This window comes from Nicotiana tomentosiformis, chromosome 7 (genome assembly GCF_000390325.3).
Source record: "Nicotiana tomentosiformis chromosome 7, ASM39032v3, whole genome shotgun sequence".
NCBI lineage: Eukaryota > Viridiplantae > Streptophyta > Magnoliopsida > Solanales > Solanaceae > Nicotiana > Nicotiana tomentosiformis.
In genome coordinates this window covers 14,117,397-14,135,532 of record NC_090818.1, presented here as the reverse complement: position 1 = coordinate 14,135,532, position 18,136 = coordinate 14,117,397, and the positions used below count along the sequence as shown (strand labels likewise).

At 41.6% G+C, this 18,136-nt stretch overlaps 1 protein-coding gene across 1 annotated transcript; it reads right to left on the bottom strand.

Annotated features, from left to right (window-relative positions):
• Positions 1-13,127: 13,127 nt before the first annotated feature.
• Positions 13,128-13,562, bottom strand: LOC138895268 (uncharacterized). The gene has a single exon (XM_070179940.1). The coding sequence runs from the start codon at positions 13,560-13,562 to the stop codon at positions 13,128-13,130; it is 435 nt and encodes a 144-aa protein (XP_070036041.1).
• Positions 13,563-18,136: the final 4,574 nt, after the last annotated feature.

Below are 18,136 nucleotides of genomic sequence, written 5' to 3'. Positions count from 1 at the left end.
AATTTCTCCAACTTGGCCAAGCATACTATTACTCTTTTTCTTTTTCAGTTTTACTTTGGTTGGAGCATAGATATAGTACTGTCACAAAATTAATCACAACATAACATGTACTACGTTATTTTATGTAGAGTTGACTATGGAATAAGAATTTGAGTGTTACTAATACATGAAAAGAATAGAAAATAATACAAAATTATCTTAAACTCCTCATCGGATTTATTTCCTCATTTTCTTTGAAAGTACCTAACAAGATATAATCTCAACATTACAGCTTTAATATTACTAATTTTGTCACGAACCAAATTTTTCTACGAGCCGTGATGGCGTCCAACATCGCCACTAGGCAAGCCAATTGTGCACTAACCATGTGTTTATTCTTTTAACCTTTTAAAAATAGTTAATTTTTAATTATTAAATAAGTAAGAGGTGAGAAATTTAGTAAAATGAAGCGTAAACAATTATAGGAACAAATGTGGTGAAGTAAATACTCAAAATTATCAAGTGTCTACTAGCGAAATTCCAAGACCTGGTATCACAAGGGTATGAACTACTAGTAGAATATACAAAACACTAAGCTACTGTCTGAAATAAAGTAGACAGAAAACAAAACACAAAAGAAAGACTTCGGGTGCTGCAAAACGGACTCGGGAAGCAGCTCACCGCTAAGTCTCGGAGTACCAGGAGTGCGCGCCGGGATAACCACCAGATGCACCTGCCTCAGAACATGCACGGTTAGTGCAGAAGTGTAGCGTGTGTACATAAACAACATGTGCCCAGTAAGTGTCACGGCCCAATTCCATTATAGGTTGTGATGGCGCCCAACACCGTTGTTAGGCAAGCCAACACTGATCAACTAGTGACTTCCCGCTTAGATAGATTTGTAAACGATAGCTTTTTCCTTATTTAAAAAAAAAAAATTAAGAGTTTGCAATTTTAACATAAATAAATGGAAGTAATTAGTATTAATCGTAATTATGTGAGCAAACCAAAATCATAAGTCTACAAGTGTGTTTGACAAGACCTGGTGTCACACGTATGTGGACAATCTAGTAGAATATACAAAACAATGCTAGCCTATTGTCTGAAAGAAAATAGACAGAAAATAAAAGAACATAAGAGAGACTCCAGCTGTTGCAGAACGGCTCAAAGGACAGCTCACCGGGAAGTCTCGAGCTGGGAAGTCAGTCTACGCGCCGGATTGGTGGCCAGATGCACCTGCCTCAAATCCTGTACAATCAAGTACATAAGTGTAGCGTAAGTACATCAAAATATGTACCCAGTAAGTATCCAGTCTAACCTCGAAGAAGTAGTGACGAGGGGTCGACTTCGACACTCACCAGGGCCAACAATATAATATTATGTGATTCTAAATAAGCATGATACACATAACTAACAATAAACTCAGAACAAGAAATAATTGTACAGTTCTTCCATCATATCTAAGAAACCAAAATACTTCCTTCATTTTTAAACAAATGACCTCTAAAACAGTAAATTTATACCAATTATAAAAAGGGCTTCCACTTCTATTATCACACACAAATTCCACCGAGGACGTTCGGCCCGATCCAACATGAAAATGTAAATTGTGCACTACCGAGGGTCGAACGGCGCGAACCATAGATGCATCTATTAACCTGCCGAGGTGAACGGCCCGCTCCCATGAGAGTAGTGGAAATAGTCACCCCGCTCGCGAAATATACTTGCGACGCGGTTAAATATAAATATAACATATTTTTTCTCAATTCTTTTCAAAATATTAATTTACTTGAAACCTTTGAAATCTTAAAATCCTCAACTTAGTTCCATTGAATGCAAATAAACAATTATGTTCGGATAACGGTGCCCACAAAGCATGGAGTAAACCTAGAACTACCCGGACATAACAAGAATAGTAGATATGTACGGACTCTCATCACTTCGTGCGTACGTAGCCCCCACAAATAATCATACATTAATTAAGTTCACCTATGGGGAAAATTCTATCTTACAAGGTTAGAAAAGAGACTTACTTCGCTTTAAGGCCTACTTTCCGGTCCAAGCTTATGCCCAAACCCTCAATTTAGTGCCGAACAATCCAAAACTCAACTAGTTGATGGAAATCCCCTCTCTAACCAATTCCAAAATCACCCCCAAGAAGAGTAAGAAGTGAGCAAAAGTGCTCAAACCCCGATTTAAAACATCACTGCCCTTCAGCGACTTCCGCACCTGCGGTTAAATTGGCGCACCTGCGCTTCCGCTTTTGCGGACAACTCACGCAGGTGCCGACCAAAGCCATGCTGCCTCATCTCACTTCTGTGCCCAGGTGATCGCACATGCGGCCACGCATCAGCGACAAACGACGTGCACCTACGACACTGCCCGCTCCTGCGATGCCTACCTTTGTACCTGCGCTTTTGCAGGTGCGGTCGTTCTTTCGTTTCGGCGATGGCTGGGCAGCCTATGCTGGGACGGATCTGCGATCATGGGGCTCACACTTACGAGCTCGCACTTACGTCTGACCAAGCACATGTGCGATTATGATAGCAGTTGGAGCTTCAACTTTGCTTCCAAATTCCAACTTGGTCCGAGCCTTGTCTGATTGACACTCGAGGCCCTCGAGGCCCCGTCCGAATGTACTAACAAGTTTGAAATCAGAAAACGGGCTCGCTCAAACTCTCAAGACGCCCGAAACAACATTAAAACTAAGAATCACACATAAAATCAATTGAATGAAACTTAAGAACTTCAAGTTCTTTGATTTACTTCCAATGCGCTGAAACGTACTTATACTACTCGGAATAACACCAAATTTTGCGTGCAAGTCTTAAATGACACTACAAAACTATTACCGATCTCAAAATTCCATTTGTACCTCGATATTACCAAAACCCGCTCCAAACCAAATTTTAAAGAACTTCTAAAACCTTCAAGAATCAACTTTCACTATTGGGCGCCAAAACACTCCCGAGTCATCCAAAATCCGATCCGAACATACGCCCAAGTCCGAAATAATCATACGAACCTATTGGAACCGTCGAATCCCGATTATGAGGTCGTTTACTCAAAATGTTGATCGAAGTCAAACTTGGCCTTTCAAGCCAACCTTAAGGAACCAAGTGTTCTGATTTCAACCCAAACTCTTCCAAAATCCGAACCAACCATTCCCGCAAGTCATAAATCAGTAAAAGCATGTATGGGGAAGTCTTATTTAGGAGAACGGAGTTCTAGAAAGCAAAACGACCAGTTTGGTCGGTATATTCAACACCTTTTAAACAAACATTCGTCCTCAAACGAGTTTAGATTCATACTTGAAATGCTGAATAAGTGTGGGTATCTGTTCCGCATGTCCACCTCGGACTCCCAGGTCGCCTCCTCGACTGGTTGGCCCCTGCACTGAACCTTTACCGCAAAAATCCTTTTGGACCTCAACTCGCGATCCTGTCTAGCAACTGGCTCTTCCTCATAGACCAAGCTCTCATCTAGCTGAATAGTGCTGAAGTCTAACACACGTGATAGGTCAGCATGGTACCTCCAGAGCATAGACACGTGAAAAACTGGATGAACCCCAGATAGGCTGGGAGGTAAAACAAGCTCATAAGCAACCTCCCCAACTCGACTCAACACCTCAAAATGGGCCTATAAACCTTGGGCTCAACTTGCCTTGCTTTTCGAATCTCATAATACCCTTCATCGGCGAGACTTTCAAGAGAACCTTCTCGCCTACCATAAATGATACATCACGCGCCTTCTGATCCGCGTAACTCTTCTGTCTGGATTATGCTGTGCGAAGTCACTCCAGAATCAACTGTACCTTTTCCAAGGCATCCTTCACCAAATCGGTACCATATAACTTAGTCTTGTTAGGCTCAAACCACCCGATAGGAGAACGACATCGCCGACCATATAAAGCCTCAAATGGGGCTATCTTGATGTTGGACTGATAACTGTTGTTGTAAGCAAACTAGGCCAGAGGCAAGAATCGATCCCACTGTCCTCCGAAGTCAATCACACATGCTCTCAGCATGTCCCCCAATATCTGAATTGTCTGCTCTGATTGCTCGTTGGTCTGCAGATAAAACACTGTGCTGAGATCTACACGGGTCCCCAACTCACTCTGTACGGCTCTCCAAAAATGTGAAGTAAACTGAGAGCCTCTATCTGATATGATGGAAACAGGCACACCGTGCAACCAAACTATCTCCCTAATATAAATCTGGGCCAATTTCTGTGAAGTATAGGTAGTCACAACTGGAATGAAGTGTGCCGACTTAGTCAACATGTCGACAATGACCCAAACTGCATCAAATTTCTGCAAGGTTCGCGGAAATCCAACTACAAAGTCCATAGTAATGTGCTCTCATTTCCACCCAGGTATAGTCATCTGCTGAAGTAGGCCACCTGGCCTCAGGTGCTCATACTTAACCTGTTGGCAATTTAAGCACCTAGCCACATACTCAACTATGTCTTTCTTCATCCGTCGCTACCAATAATGTTGTCTCAGGTCACGATACATCTTCGTAGCACCTGGATGAATGGAATATCGAGAACTGTGTTCCTCCTCTAGAATCCTCTCCCTCAAGCCATCGACATTATGAACACACATGCGACCCTGGAGTCACAGAAGACCATCCTCGCCAATAGAAACCTCCTTGGCACCACCCTGTAGTATCGTCCCTCTGAGAACTGCCAAGTGCGGATCATCGAATTGCAGAGCCTTGATCTGCCTCAATAATGAAGACTGGGCAACAACACATGCAACAACTCGGTTGGGCTCTGAAATGTCCAACCTCACAAGTTTATTAGCCAAGGACTGAATGTCCAAAGCTAGCGCCCTCTCCTCTGCTGAAATGAATGCAAAGCTACCCATACTTTATGCCTTCCTGCTTAAGGCATCCGCGACTACATTTGCCTTGCCTGGATGATAAAAAATGGTGATGTCATAATCCTTCAGTAGCTCAAGTCATCTACACTGTCTCAAATTGAGATCCCTTTACTTGAAAAAATATTGTAAGCTCCGATGATCAGTATAAACATCACATGATACCCCATACATATAATGCCTCCATATCTTAAGAGCATGGACAATCGTGGCCAACTCCAAGTCGTACACAGGGTAATTCTTCTCATGGATCTTCAGCTGACGTGAAGTATATGTAATAACTCGCCCCTCCTACATCAAGACACAACCCAAGCCAACGTGTGAAGCGTCGCAATAAACCGTATATATCCTCGAACCGGAAAGCAACACTAGAACTAGTGTTGTGGTCAAAGTTGTCTTGAGCTTCTGAAAGCTCGCCTCACAATCATCGGACCAATGGAGCACCCTTCTGGGTCAATCTAGTCAAAGGTGTCGCAATGGATGAAAAGCCCTACACAAACCGGCGATAATAACCTGCTAACCCCAGGAAACTCCTGATCTTAGTCACCGAAGTGGGACGAGGCCAACTCTGAACTGCCTCAATCTTCTTGAGGCATATGGTCCTGCCTCAGAACCTGCACGGTTAGTGCAGAAGTGTAGCGTGAGTACATAAACAACATGTGCCCAGTAAGTATCTAGTCTAACCTCGAAAAAGTAGTGACGGGGGGTCGACATCGACACTTACTATGGGCTAACAATAAAATGCAGGAATTATATATAAGCATGGATTATGTAAATAATTAATACAACTCAGTAACAAGCAGTGACTAATAATTCATTCACTAATAATAAATTCCAAGTCAATTCCTGTCATTTAAATAATTATAACCGCTCAAGCCAATATTTAATATCAAGTATAATTAGGCTCCGAGTATTATCACACACCATTTATGCCGAGGTCGTATGACCCGATCCAGAAATATAATTAGTGTGCACCGCCGAAGGTCGAACGACACGAACCATAAATGCATCTATTAACCTGTCGAGGCGAACGTCCCGCTCACATGAGAGTAGAGGATTTACCTCGCTCGCGAAAATACTTGCGATGCGAGTGAACATAGATTTCTCAAAGTTATTATAAAATTGTTCAATTCTTCCCAAACATAAGAAATCCATACTGGGGATTTGAAATCTAAAAATCCTTAATCTCGGTTCTATGTAAGAAAATTAACAAGCGTAACCAACATAACAGTGCAAACAAGGCATAATATAAACGTAAGCCTACCCGGACATCACATGGAATATAGCTATGCACGGACTCTCGTCACCTAGCGCGTACGTAGCTCCCACACAAATAATTTACAACAAAAATACACGTAAGGGGATGAGTTCCCTCTTACAAGGTTAGGCAAGAGACTTACCTCGTTATCAAGCTCACTTTCGATCCTCAAATTCATTTTAAAGCCTCAACTCTGTGCCAAACGACTCACACCTAGTCAAATGTTATATAATTTAGTCAATACATGTTCAAAAGTTCATAATTTAACTATTTGAGTAATTACCCAACCCAAATTGAAAGATTCCTAAAATTCACCCTTGGGCCCACGTACCCGGATTCTGAATATTTTTGAAAAAAATCGTTACCCATAACCTTACAAACTCAAATATATAATTTTCATCCCATTCCATAATCATTTTCGTGGTTAAATTCCATTTTATCAAAACCTAGGTTTTTCATCTAAAATCATGATTTTTATAATTTTATATGTTAAAATCTACCCATAATCTATGTTTTAAACCCATATTGTATAGAAATCACTTATCTCAAAGTGCTAGGTAAAAAATCCTCTCCAAAAGCTCCAAAATCGCCTAGTGAATAAAAGAAATGAGTCAAAAATGGTTTAACTCCCGACTTAAACAAACCTCACTGACTAGCAATTTTCGCAACTACGACGACATTACCGCACTTGCGGTTTTGCTTTTGCGGACAAAACCCCGTAGGTGCGGACCAAGCCCAGGTCGACCTTCTCCTCTTATTTGATTGCATGCTTCGCACTTGTGCCACCGCAGGTGCTGTCCCTGCCTCGCTTCTGCGATCAGATTGCACTAGAAGCTGGGTGCTTCGACTATCCAACTAAGGCCAAATGATTTTGGCGCATCGTCCGAATGGCATCCGAGGCCTCCGAGGCCCCACCCAAACATACCAACAAGTTTGAAATCATAAAACGGACTCCCTCGCACCCTCGAAACACAGATAATAACATTAAAACTAAGAATCATACGCCAAAACCAATAGAATCATCTTATGAACTTCAAGTTTTTCCAACTTACTCCGAACGCGTCGAATCATACTTAAACTACTCGAAATGACTCCAAATTTTGCGTGCAAGTCTTAAATCACCATACGGAACTATTCCCAGTCTCGGAATCCCAGTTGGACCTTGATAATACCAATCCTACTTCAAATCAAATTTAAAGAACTTTAAAACCTTCAATGTGCCAACTTCCAATATTTAGCGTTGAAACGCTCCCAGGTCATCCAAAACCCGATCCGAATATACGCCCAAGTTCAAAATCATCATACGAACCTATTAGAAGCGTCAAATCCTGGTTCCGAGGTTGTTTACTCAAAACATTGACTCAAGTCAAACTTATCCCTTTTTAGCCAACCTTAAATAACCAAGTGTTCCGATTTCAACCCGAACCCTTCCAAATCCAGAACTAACCATCCTCACAAGTCATAAAACAGTAAAATCACATACGATGAGTCTTATTTAGGGAAACGTAGATCTAGAAAGCAAAAGGACTGGTCGGGTCGTTACATTCTCCACCTCCTAAATAAACGTTTGTCCTCAAACTGGTCTAGAATCATACCTGGAGTGCTGAATAAATGTGGATATCTTCTCCACATGTCCTCCTCGGCCTCCCAAGTCACCTCCTTGACTGGTTGGCCCCTCCACATAACTTTTACTGCATAAATCTTCTTGGACCTCAACTGGCAAACCTGCCTGTCAATAATGGTAATTGCCTCATCCTCATAACCCAGACTCTCATCTAGTTGAACCGTGCTGGAGTCTAACACATACGACCTGTCGGCATGATACCTCTGGAGCATAGACACGTGGAAAACCGGATGAACTCCCGATAGACTAGGAGGCAAACCAAGCTTATAAGCAACCCCCCCCTCCCCCCCAACTAGTCTCAACACCTTAAATGGACCTATAAACCTTGGGCTCAACTTGCCCTTCTTCCCGAACCTCATGATTCCCTTCATCGGCGAGACCTTCAAGAGAACTTTCTCGCCCACCATAAATGATAAATCACGCACCTTCTGACCCGCGTAACTCTTCTGTCTAGACCGTGATGTGCGAAGTCTCTTGAATCAACTTTACCTTTTCCAAGACATCCTTCACCAAATTAGTACCATATAGCTTAGCCTCACCGGGCTCAAACCATCTGATGGGCGAACGATATCGCCGACCATACAAAGCTTAAAATGGAGCCATCTCGACGTTAAACGGATAACTATTGTTGTATGAAAACTCGGCCAGAGGCAAGAATCAATCACACTGCCCTTCGAAGTTGATCACACATGTTCTGAGCATATCCTCCAAGATCTGAACTGTCCGCTCCGACTGCCAGTCAGTCTGTAGATGAAAGACTGTGCTGAGCTCTACCCAGGTCCCCAACTCACTTTGTACTGCCCTCCAGAAGTGTGAAATAAACTGAGGGCCTCTATCTGATATGATGAAAATAAGCACACCATGCAGCCGAACAATCTCCCGAATGTAAATCTAGGCTAACCTCTCTGAAGAATACGTGGTCACAACCGGAATGAAGTGTGCTAATGACCCAAACTGCATCAAACTTACGCAAGGTTCGCGGAAATCCAACTACGAAATTCATAGTAATGCGCTCCCATTTTCACTCAAGTATAACCATCTGCTGGAGTAGGCCACCTGACCTTTGGTGCTCGTACTTAACCTGCTGGCAATTAAGGCACCTCGCTACATACTCAACTATGTCCTTCTTCATCTGCCACCACCAATAATGCTTCTTCAGGTCACGATACATCTTCGTAGCACCTAAATGAATAGAATACCGAGAATTGTGTGCCTCATCTAGGATCTTCTCCCTCAAGCCATCAACATTAGGAACACATAGGCGACCCTGGAGTCGCAGAACACCATCCTCGCCGATAGTAACTTCCTTGGCACCACCCTGTAGTACCGTCTCTTTGAGAATTAACAAGTGCAGATCATCAAACTGACGAGTCTTGATCTAGTTGAATAGTGAAGACTGAGCGACTGTTGATACCCAATTTAGCCCTCATATTTTTTAAATAATATATATACTTTCAAAAATTTGCATCATTACTTTATTTACAAGGGTTATATAAGAACTCTATGTCATTTTTTAGGTTTTGAAATTGATTTTCTTGCATTTAAATTGTTCAAATATTTATTAATTACCCCTTTAAGTTATTTTGTGATGACTTAATCATTCAAATTTATTATTTGTATCTGCATATATCTTTCATAATATTTTACTTATTTTTATATAATTATATTTGTATTTTAAAGCGATTTTACATAATTTTGTAATAATAGCCTATATTTTATACATAATTGTATTTATTATATTATTTTATACTAAAATAGCATTTATTATATTGTTATAAAGTTGAGTTGTTATTTTCAAGCATTTTACTACGTGAATAATATTTTACTATTTATTAGTCATTTTTATAAATTTTTTTTCTTAGTTCCTTGTATTTAAAATCCAGCCCAATCCCAAGTCAATTTTCGGACCAAATTAATGGCCCAAACACCTCAAACGTTAGCCCAATCTGCCCTGGCCCAAACCAAACGACATCTTTATTCCAATCTGGTCGGGACTCATTTATTCAACTCGCCCCACCTTTCTTTTTAATCTTGGTCGTTGATCTAAATAAAACCCTCTATCTCCTTATATCCCCACCCAAACCCTAAAGACTTTTATTTTCCCAACTGCCCTCACGCGCTCTCATCTTCTACGAACCCTAGCTGTCTTACCGCCCAAAAATCTCTCTGAATCTGGTTATACTATGGAGTCATATGATCTGCTTACCTTATTTACACTACCTTGCTACTACTCACACGCTCTTGATGTTACTTAGTACTCGCCCTAATTTTGGCAAGTATCACCATTCCAACTTTGATCTTCTATACTATGGAGTCATATGATCTGCTTACCTTATTTTCATGTTTGGGACTTGGCTTATTGGGCCGTGTGTGTTATTGGATCTGAGCATTGGTCAAATAAGCTTGCGAGCCTGGGTATTGGGCTTGTTTGATATGCAAGAGTATGGTTGGCGAAGGCCCAGAAGGGAACTCCTGGGTTACTTTGTACTTGTGATAGACCTGTAATTGTTGTATTTGGGCCTGTAATAGCCCTATTAAGTTTGTATTTGTTTTATTCTAAACTGGGCATGTAATAATTTGTAAAAAAACAATTGGGGGCATTAACGAATAGGGGGTTGGGGTATTCTAATACTTGCATGAATGGGTAGAAAATATGCTTATAGGGTCTATGTGTTCTATTTGCTATTATGTCCAACATGCCTTGTTTGTTTTTATAGCTTGCGTTGCACACTAATAGGAATCACGCACACACTTAACTTGTCAAAATATGCTACACTCGTTTCCATGTCTGCTATTCAACGTTCCTAGATAATATGCCTATAAGATACAATAATGCAATACCTTTACCAACCTAGATACCATGGCTATAAGGTTTAATAATTAATGAACTGCTTCATGCTGATTTTGTACTGCCTCACTTAGATAGCATGCATATAGGGATAAAGTATTATAAAATCAAGTCTAATTGTCAATTGTTAGAAATCCTGCATATAGGATGTTTATTAATGCTATTAATCCTGTGTTTTCGAATGATCCCACTACCTAATTATGCGACTATTAGAGATCATGTCTATAGGGCACTATCACTTGCCTAAGACACATACCTATAAAATTAGTGTTGTCAATTTAGAGTTTTGGGATTGTTTTGCATTACCTTACCACGCAAACGATTAGAAATCATGTTTATAGGACTTGTAACGCACTTATTTGCCTATACATTAGTCCAGAAATTACAGCACTGCCTGTATAATACTGGAATTATATAGAAATCATGCCTACAGGACTTAATGATTCCAATACGACTTAATTTTGTCTACTACCTAACCAAAAATCTGTTTGCGTGCTTTCGTGCGTATGTGTGGAGGTTAACTTGAGCCTTTTATTGCTATTGTATGCAATCCTATCTGTTTTGAATGTCGCCTAGTTTTATCATTTTTGAGCAACCTAAGTAAAGTCCAGAACTACCTGATAGTAGGTCCAAAGCCTCATGGACCAAGGCATAGGAGGGTAGTGCACATATAGGATACGACTTAGAATTGAATTAGAACGCCTTTAAGTAAACAACTTCAACATAGTAATCGGGTAGCAGGAGATGATAGTCTGTGCCTGCTGAATAATACGAGCAACCTCTACCTTAAGAGAGTTGCGAAGTATTATTTATATTGTACGGGGTGATCATTTAGTCTAAATACCTTAGGACCCCTCTCCTCGTTTTATATGTGCGTGTTATTCACACGTAGTCATTTAACACATATCAATATAGTTTGTACCTTTGTAGTTATTAGGATTTGTACCAATTCTCATATATTTTAATAAGACTCTACAACTTCTGAATTTACCTTCTATTTATTTGATCACCTAGCTTAATTACATAATCCACATAGTCTAAAGTTTGGTTGGGACCTATAGTTGTGAACCTCGAAGAGTGCCTAACACCTTCTCTTTGAGGTAATTTAAGCCCTTACCCGATCTTTGGTGGTGTTTACTAGTTAAATAAAGTTATTTGCAAATAGGTGCCCTAACTCACCTTAAAAATCGTTAGGTGGTGACTCTCTTCTTTCAATACCCATTTAAAAGAGTTGTCACATGTCAAAACTCACTTTCGCGAAAAAACGGGGCGCGACAGCGACGACGCATGCAAGAACTCGGCTGGGATATGAAATATCCAACCTCACAAGTCTATTAGCAAAGGACTGAATGTCCAAAGCTATTGGCCTCTCCTCTGCTAAAATGGAGGCCAAACTACCCATACTCTCCGCCTTTCTGCTCAAGGCATTCGCAACTACATTCACCTTTCCCGGATGATAAGGGATAGTGATATCATAGTCTTTTAGTAACTCAAGCCACTTACGCTGCCTCAAATTGAGATCCCTCTGCTTGAACAAATGCTGCAAGCTGCGATGATCGACGTAAACCCCGCAGGTCACCCCATAAAGATAATTCCTCTAGATCTTAAGAGCATGAACAATCGCGGCCAACTCCAAATCGTGTACATGGTAATTCTTCTCATGTGGCTTTAGTTGACGTGAAGCATATGCAATAACTCGCCCCTCCTGCATCAATACACAACCCAAACCAACGCATGAAGCATCGCAATACACAGTAAATATCCCCAAACCGGAAGGCAACACTAACACCGGTGCTGAAGTCAAGGCGGTCTTGAACTTCTGAAAGCTTGCCTCACAATCATCAGACCATCGGAATGGAGCACCCTTCTGGGTGAATCTAGTCAAAGGTGCTACAATAGATGAGAAGCCCTCCACAAATCGGCGATAATAACCTGCTAACCTCAAGAAGCTCCTGGTCTTGGTTGTTGTGGTGGGACGAGGCCAACTCTGAACTACCTCGATCTTCGTGGGATCAACCTTAATACCCTCGCATGATACAACATGCCCCAAGAATGCCACAAAATCTAACCAGAACTCACACTTGGAGAACTTAGCATATAGCTTCTATTCCTGCAAGGTCTGAAGCACCACTCTCAAATGTTGCTCGTGCTCCTCCATGTTGCGCGAGTAGATCACAATGTCATTAATGAAGACAATGACAAACGAATCAATATATGTCCTGAACACCCGGTTCATCAAATCCATAAATGCCGTCAGGGCGTTATTCAAACCGAAAGACATCACTAGAAACTTATAATGGTCATATCCAGTTCGAAAAGCCGTCTTCAGAACACCCAAATCTCGAATCTTCAACTGATGGTACCCCAATCTCAAGTCGATCTTAGAGAACACCCTAGCACCATGCAACTGGTCAAATAAATCATCAATACGCGACAACAGGTACTTGTTCTTAATGGTAACTTGGTTCAGCTGGCGGTAATCAATACACATCCGTATAGTCCCATATTTCTTCTTCACAAATAACACTGGTGCACCCTAAGGTGATACACTCGGCCAGACGAACCCCTTTGCTAGCAACTCCTCAAGCTGTTCCTTCAATTCCTTTAACTCTCTCAGAGCCATGCCTGGAGCCAAATCAATACAGAAATCAATATCACGATATGGTGGTATTCCTGGAAGATCATAAGGAAACACATAGGAGAACTCCCAGATCACGGGCACTGAATCAATCGCCACAACCTCTACAACAGTATCCCGAACATAAGCTAGATATGCCAAACACCCTTTCTCGACCATCTGTCGAGCCTTTAGAAAGGAGATAACCCGACTAGATGTACTGATAAACGAACCCTTCCACTCTAATCTAGGTAAATATGGTATCGCCAAGGTAACAATCTTAGCATGGCAATCAAGGATGGCGTGATATGGAGACAACCAATCCATGCCCAAGATGACCTCAAAGTCGGTCATATCGAGCGATAGAAGATCTGCTCAGGTCTCATAACCACATAAAGTAACAATACATGACCGAGAAATCTGATCCAAAACAACAGAATCGCCTACTGGTGTGGACACATAAACAAGAGTACCCAAGGACTCACGAGTAACACCTTGGAAATGAGCAAACATAGATGAAACATACGAAGAGGTAGACCCTGGATCAAATAGTACCGAAGCATCCCTACTGCAGACAAAAATAATACGTGTGATCATGACATATGAGGCCACTGCATCTGGTCTGACCGAAAAATCATAGAATCTAACTGAGGTGCCACCAAACTGGCCTACACCTGTCTGACCTCCACCTCTAGGATGACCCCTACACACCTGCCCTCCGCCTCTGGGCGGCCGGGCGACTGGTGCGATAGCTGGTGCTGTAATCATAGGCTGGTGATCCTGCTATATTGCCTTACCCCTAAGTCTGGGATAAAACCTCTTCATGTGGCCAGGATCCCCGCACTCATAACAACTCCTCGAAACGGTGAACTGCTGACCGGAAGTCTGACCCTGATGTCCTGGATATATATAAGCATGGCCTACTATAAAATGTAGGAATTATGTATAAGCATGGATTATGTAAATAATTAATACAACTCAGTAACAAGTAGTGAATAATAATTCCTTTACTTATAATAAATTTTAAGTCAATTCCTGTCATTTAAATAATTATAACCGCTCAAGCCAATAATTAATATCTAGTATAATTAGGCTCTAAGTATTATCATGCACGATTTATGCCGAGGTCGTACGACCAAATCCAGAAATATAATATGTGCACTACTGAGGGTCGAACAACACGAATTATATATACATCTATTAACCTGCCGAAGCGAACGACTCGCTCCCATGAGAGTAGAGGGATTTACCTCGCTCGCGAAAATACTTGCGACGCGAGTGAACATAGATTTCTCAAAGTTATTATAAAATTGTTTAATTCTTCTCAAACATAAGAAATCCAAACTGGGGATTTTAAATCTAAAAATCCTTAATCTCGGTTCTATGTAAGAAAATTAACAAGCGTAACCAACATAACAGTTCAAACAAGGCATAATATAAACCTAAGACTACCCGGACATCACATGGAATATAGCTACGCACAGACTCTCGTCACTTAGCGCGTATGTAGCTCCCCACACAAATAAGTTACAACAAAAATACACGTAAGGGGATGAGTTTCCTCTTACAAGGTTGGGCAAGAGACTTACCTCATTCTCAAGCTCACTTCCGATCCTCAAATTCATTCTAAAGCCTCAACTCGGTGCCAAACGACTCACAACTAGTCAAATGTTATATAATTTAGTCAATACATGTTCAAAAGTTCATAATTTAAGTATTAGAGTAATCACCCAACCCAAATTGGAAGATTTCTAAAATACACCCCCGGACCCACGTGCCCGGATTCTGAAAATTTTCGAAGAAAATAATTACCCATAAACTTAAGAACTCAAATATATAATTTTAATCCCATTCCATAATCATTTTCGTGGTTAAATTCCATTTTTATCAAAACCTAGGTTTTTCATCTAAACCCATAATTTTCACAATTTTACATGTTAAAATCTACCCATAATCTATGTTTTAAACTCATATTGTATAGAAATCACTTACCTCAAAGTGCTAGGCGAAAACCCTTCTCCAAAAGCTCCAAAATCGCCTAATGAATGAAATAAATGAGTCAAAAATGGCTTAACTCCCGACTTAAATGAACCTCACTGCCGAGCGATTTTTCGCACATGCGACGACACTATCGCACCTGCGATTCTGCTTTTGCGGACAAAACCACGCAGGTGCAGACCAAGCCCAGGTCAACCTCCTCCGCTTCTGCGATTGCTTGCTTCACACCTGCGACTCTGCAGGTGCAGTCCCTGCCTCGCATCTGCGATCACTGGGCAACCTACGTTGGGCCGCTTCTGCGGCTGCTGGCTCGCTTCTGCGAGCTCACACCTGTGGCTGGCCCTCCGCAGGTGCAATTGCACAAGAAGGTGGGTGCTTCAGCTATCCAACTAAGGCCAAATGACTTCCGCGCATTGTCCGAATGGCATCTGGGTCCTCCGAGGCCCCGCCCAAATGTACCAACAAGTTTGAAATCATAAAACGGACTCGCTCGCAACCTCGGAACACATATAACAACATTAAAACTAAGAATCATACACGAAAACCAATAGAATCATCTTATGAACTTCAGATTTTTCCAACTTACTCCGAACGCGCCGAATCATACTTAAACTACTCGAGATGACTCCAAATATTTTGTGCACATCTTAAAGCATGATACAGAACTATTCCCAGGCTCGGAATCTTAATTGGACCTCAATAACACCAAATCCTACTTCAACCCAAATTTAAAGAACTTTAAAACCTTCAATTTGCCAACTTCCAATAGTAAGCGCTGAAACGCTCCCGGGTCATTCAAAACCCGATCCGAACATATGCCCAAGTCCAAAATCATCATACGAACCTATTAGAACTGCTAAATCCTGGTTCCAAGGTTGTTTACTGACAACTAGGGATTTTAGCCTATTATTTGCTTTCTTTTGCTTAGATTTTGGGTAAACACAATGCTAAAGGTAGTCCCGAAAACTAACATAATGTGCTTGCTTGCAGGGTTTGGTCAAAATGAGGCAAAAAAGCCAAAATAAGCTCATTAAGGAGTCAAACTCGCACAAGCCAAAGGTTGAAACTGAACCGCGGACCGCGATGGAAAAGCACGGCCGCGTAGGGTTCACCTCTGAGGCGGATAATATTCCGCGGTCGGTGAGATAGAGGTTCAGAGAAGTTGCAATCCAGAAAAAACACCACCGCTGACCGCGCTACAAAAGCGCGGCCGCGAAACTGGTGGCGTGGCAACGAGGGAAATTACGCTGACAGCAAGGATCAAGGTTCAGAGGCCTTGAAATCTTGGCTCAAACAAAGAACGCGCCCATCGTCTACATTACGCGGTCACGAAGTTATCAGACGCGGTGGAAATTTCACTGGGAGCGTGATGGTTCAGATACTTGGCAAGTGAAACCTAACTGAAGAACGCGGTCCGCGGAATATTATCCGCCTCAGCGGTGAACCCTACGCGGCCGCGGATGTATTTACGCTTTCCGTGAAACCTAGTCCAGTATTGAAGAAACGCGGACCGCGCTTATTATTATGCGGCCGCGAAAGCTCAAGCGCGGACGCGGTCAGAATTACGCGTCCGCGAATCCTCTGCATGGGCATTTTTGTCAGTAAATTTTAGATGTGTATAAATTGATCTTTTTGATATTTTTAGGTAAAGTTTTGTAGAGCATAGCACGTGAACGGCTGGCTTTTCCCCTTTTGGGGCAATTTTATAATAGATTTACCTTCAAACTTTAGATTTTCATCTTGTACTTTAATATTATGGCATATATTTCATCTTTACCTTTGATTTCTGCTGTATTCATGAGTAGCTAGACCCCATAGCCAGTGTGGTGACCCAATCCTAGTGTGGGTATTTAATGAGTCTTGAATTTTAGGGCTTAATTGTTTATGGGTTAGTGATATTTAGCCTAATTCATGCTAAAATATTAGAGTTAGTGGTTGCAAACACTAATTCATGCCTTTATGACTTAGGCTCTTCTTGAGAAAGAGAGACTAAGTCTAGGAAAATTAGGCTAACAAGGAATTGAGGTGAACTCAAGAGATTTATAGCCCCGATTAAAGGGTTAAACCTAGAGATAGTAATACCCGACTTGAGCTAATTTCATTTGGATTGTACGAACACCCATTTGGGCTTGAGAAAGCCAAATCAGGCAAAGTCACTCAAACTACCGAGAGGTATAGAGTGAGCACTTATGTGTGAGGGTTATATCACGACCCCAATCGTAACAAGTTTGTCCTAAATTCTTGACACCTATTAGATACTCACCTAGGCGGAAGTCACTACCCTAGTGCCTTTTAACACTTGAAAACTTTCACCAAAAATATTGTAATTAGCTTACACTTGGCATACAATAGTATAAAAATTAGAATAGAATCAATCACAATAATGTTTGGAAGTGCAATTAGAAACAACAGGCACATCTAGATTAGTTAGATACCCGACTCCAAACCAAATTAACTCCCTATGGAAATCGATCCCGACCTCATCGGGTAAAACTACATCGACCACTCCTTGTTACTATATAGTGGTGTAGGTTTGGCCACGATCACTTTTTGGCGCCGTTGTCGAAGATTTAGACGGTACCAAATGGCTCATAATGATGCTCTCGGACATATTCTTCTGAGGGAGGAGGTGGATGTCAATGGTGAGGATGAGGTTAATCTAGAACCTCAAGTCCAAAGAAAGGGCCGCCAGGCTAATGACAATATTCCAAACCCTCCCCTACCTCCTCCACGGGCAGCACACCGGGTGCTACCCAACAAAGGTTACGCAAGTGCAATTATCCCGCCCCAGATTCGGGCGGGTAATTTTCAAATTACAAATGTCATGCTGATCCTATTGGAGCAAAGGGGCTTCTTCACTGGAGCTCCTCATCAGAATACATACAAGCATCTAAAGGGTTTTGTAGACACATGCTGGGGGAGCAAGCAGA

Coding starts and splice junctions, on each gene's coding strand:
- LOC138895268 (XM_070179940.1), bottom strand. CDS start 13,562: ATGACCGACTTTGAGGTCATCTTGGGCATGGATTGGTTGTCTCCATAT.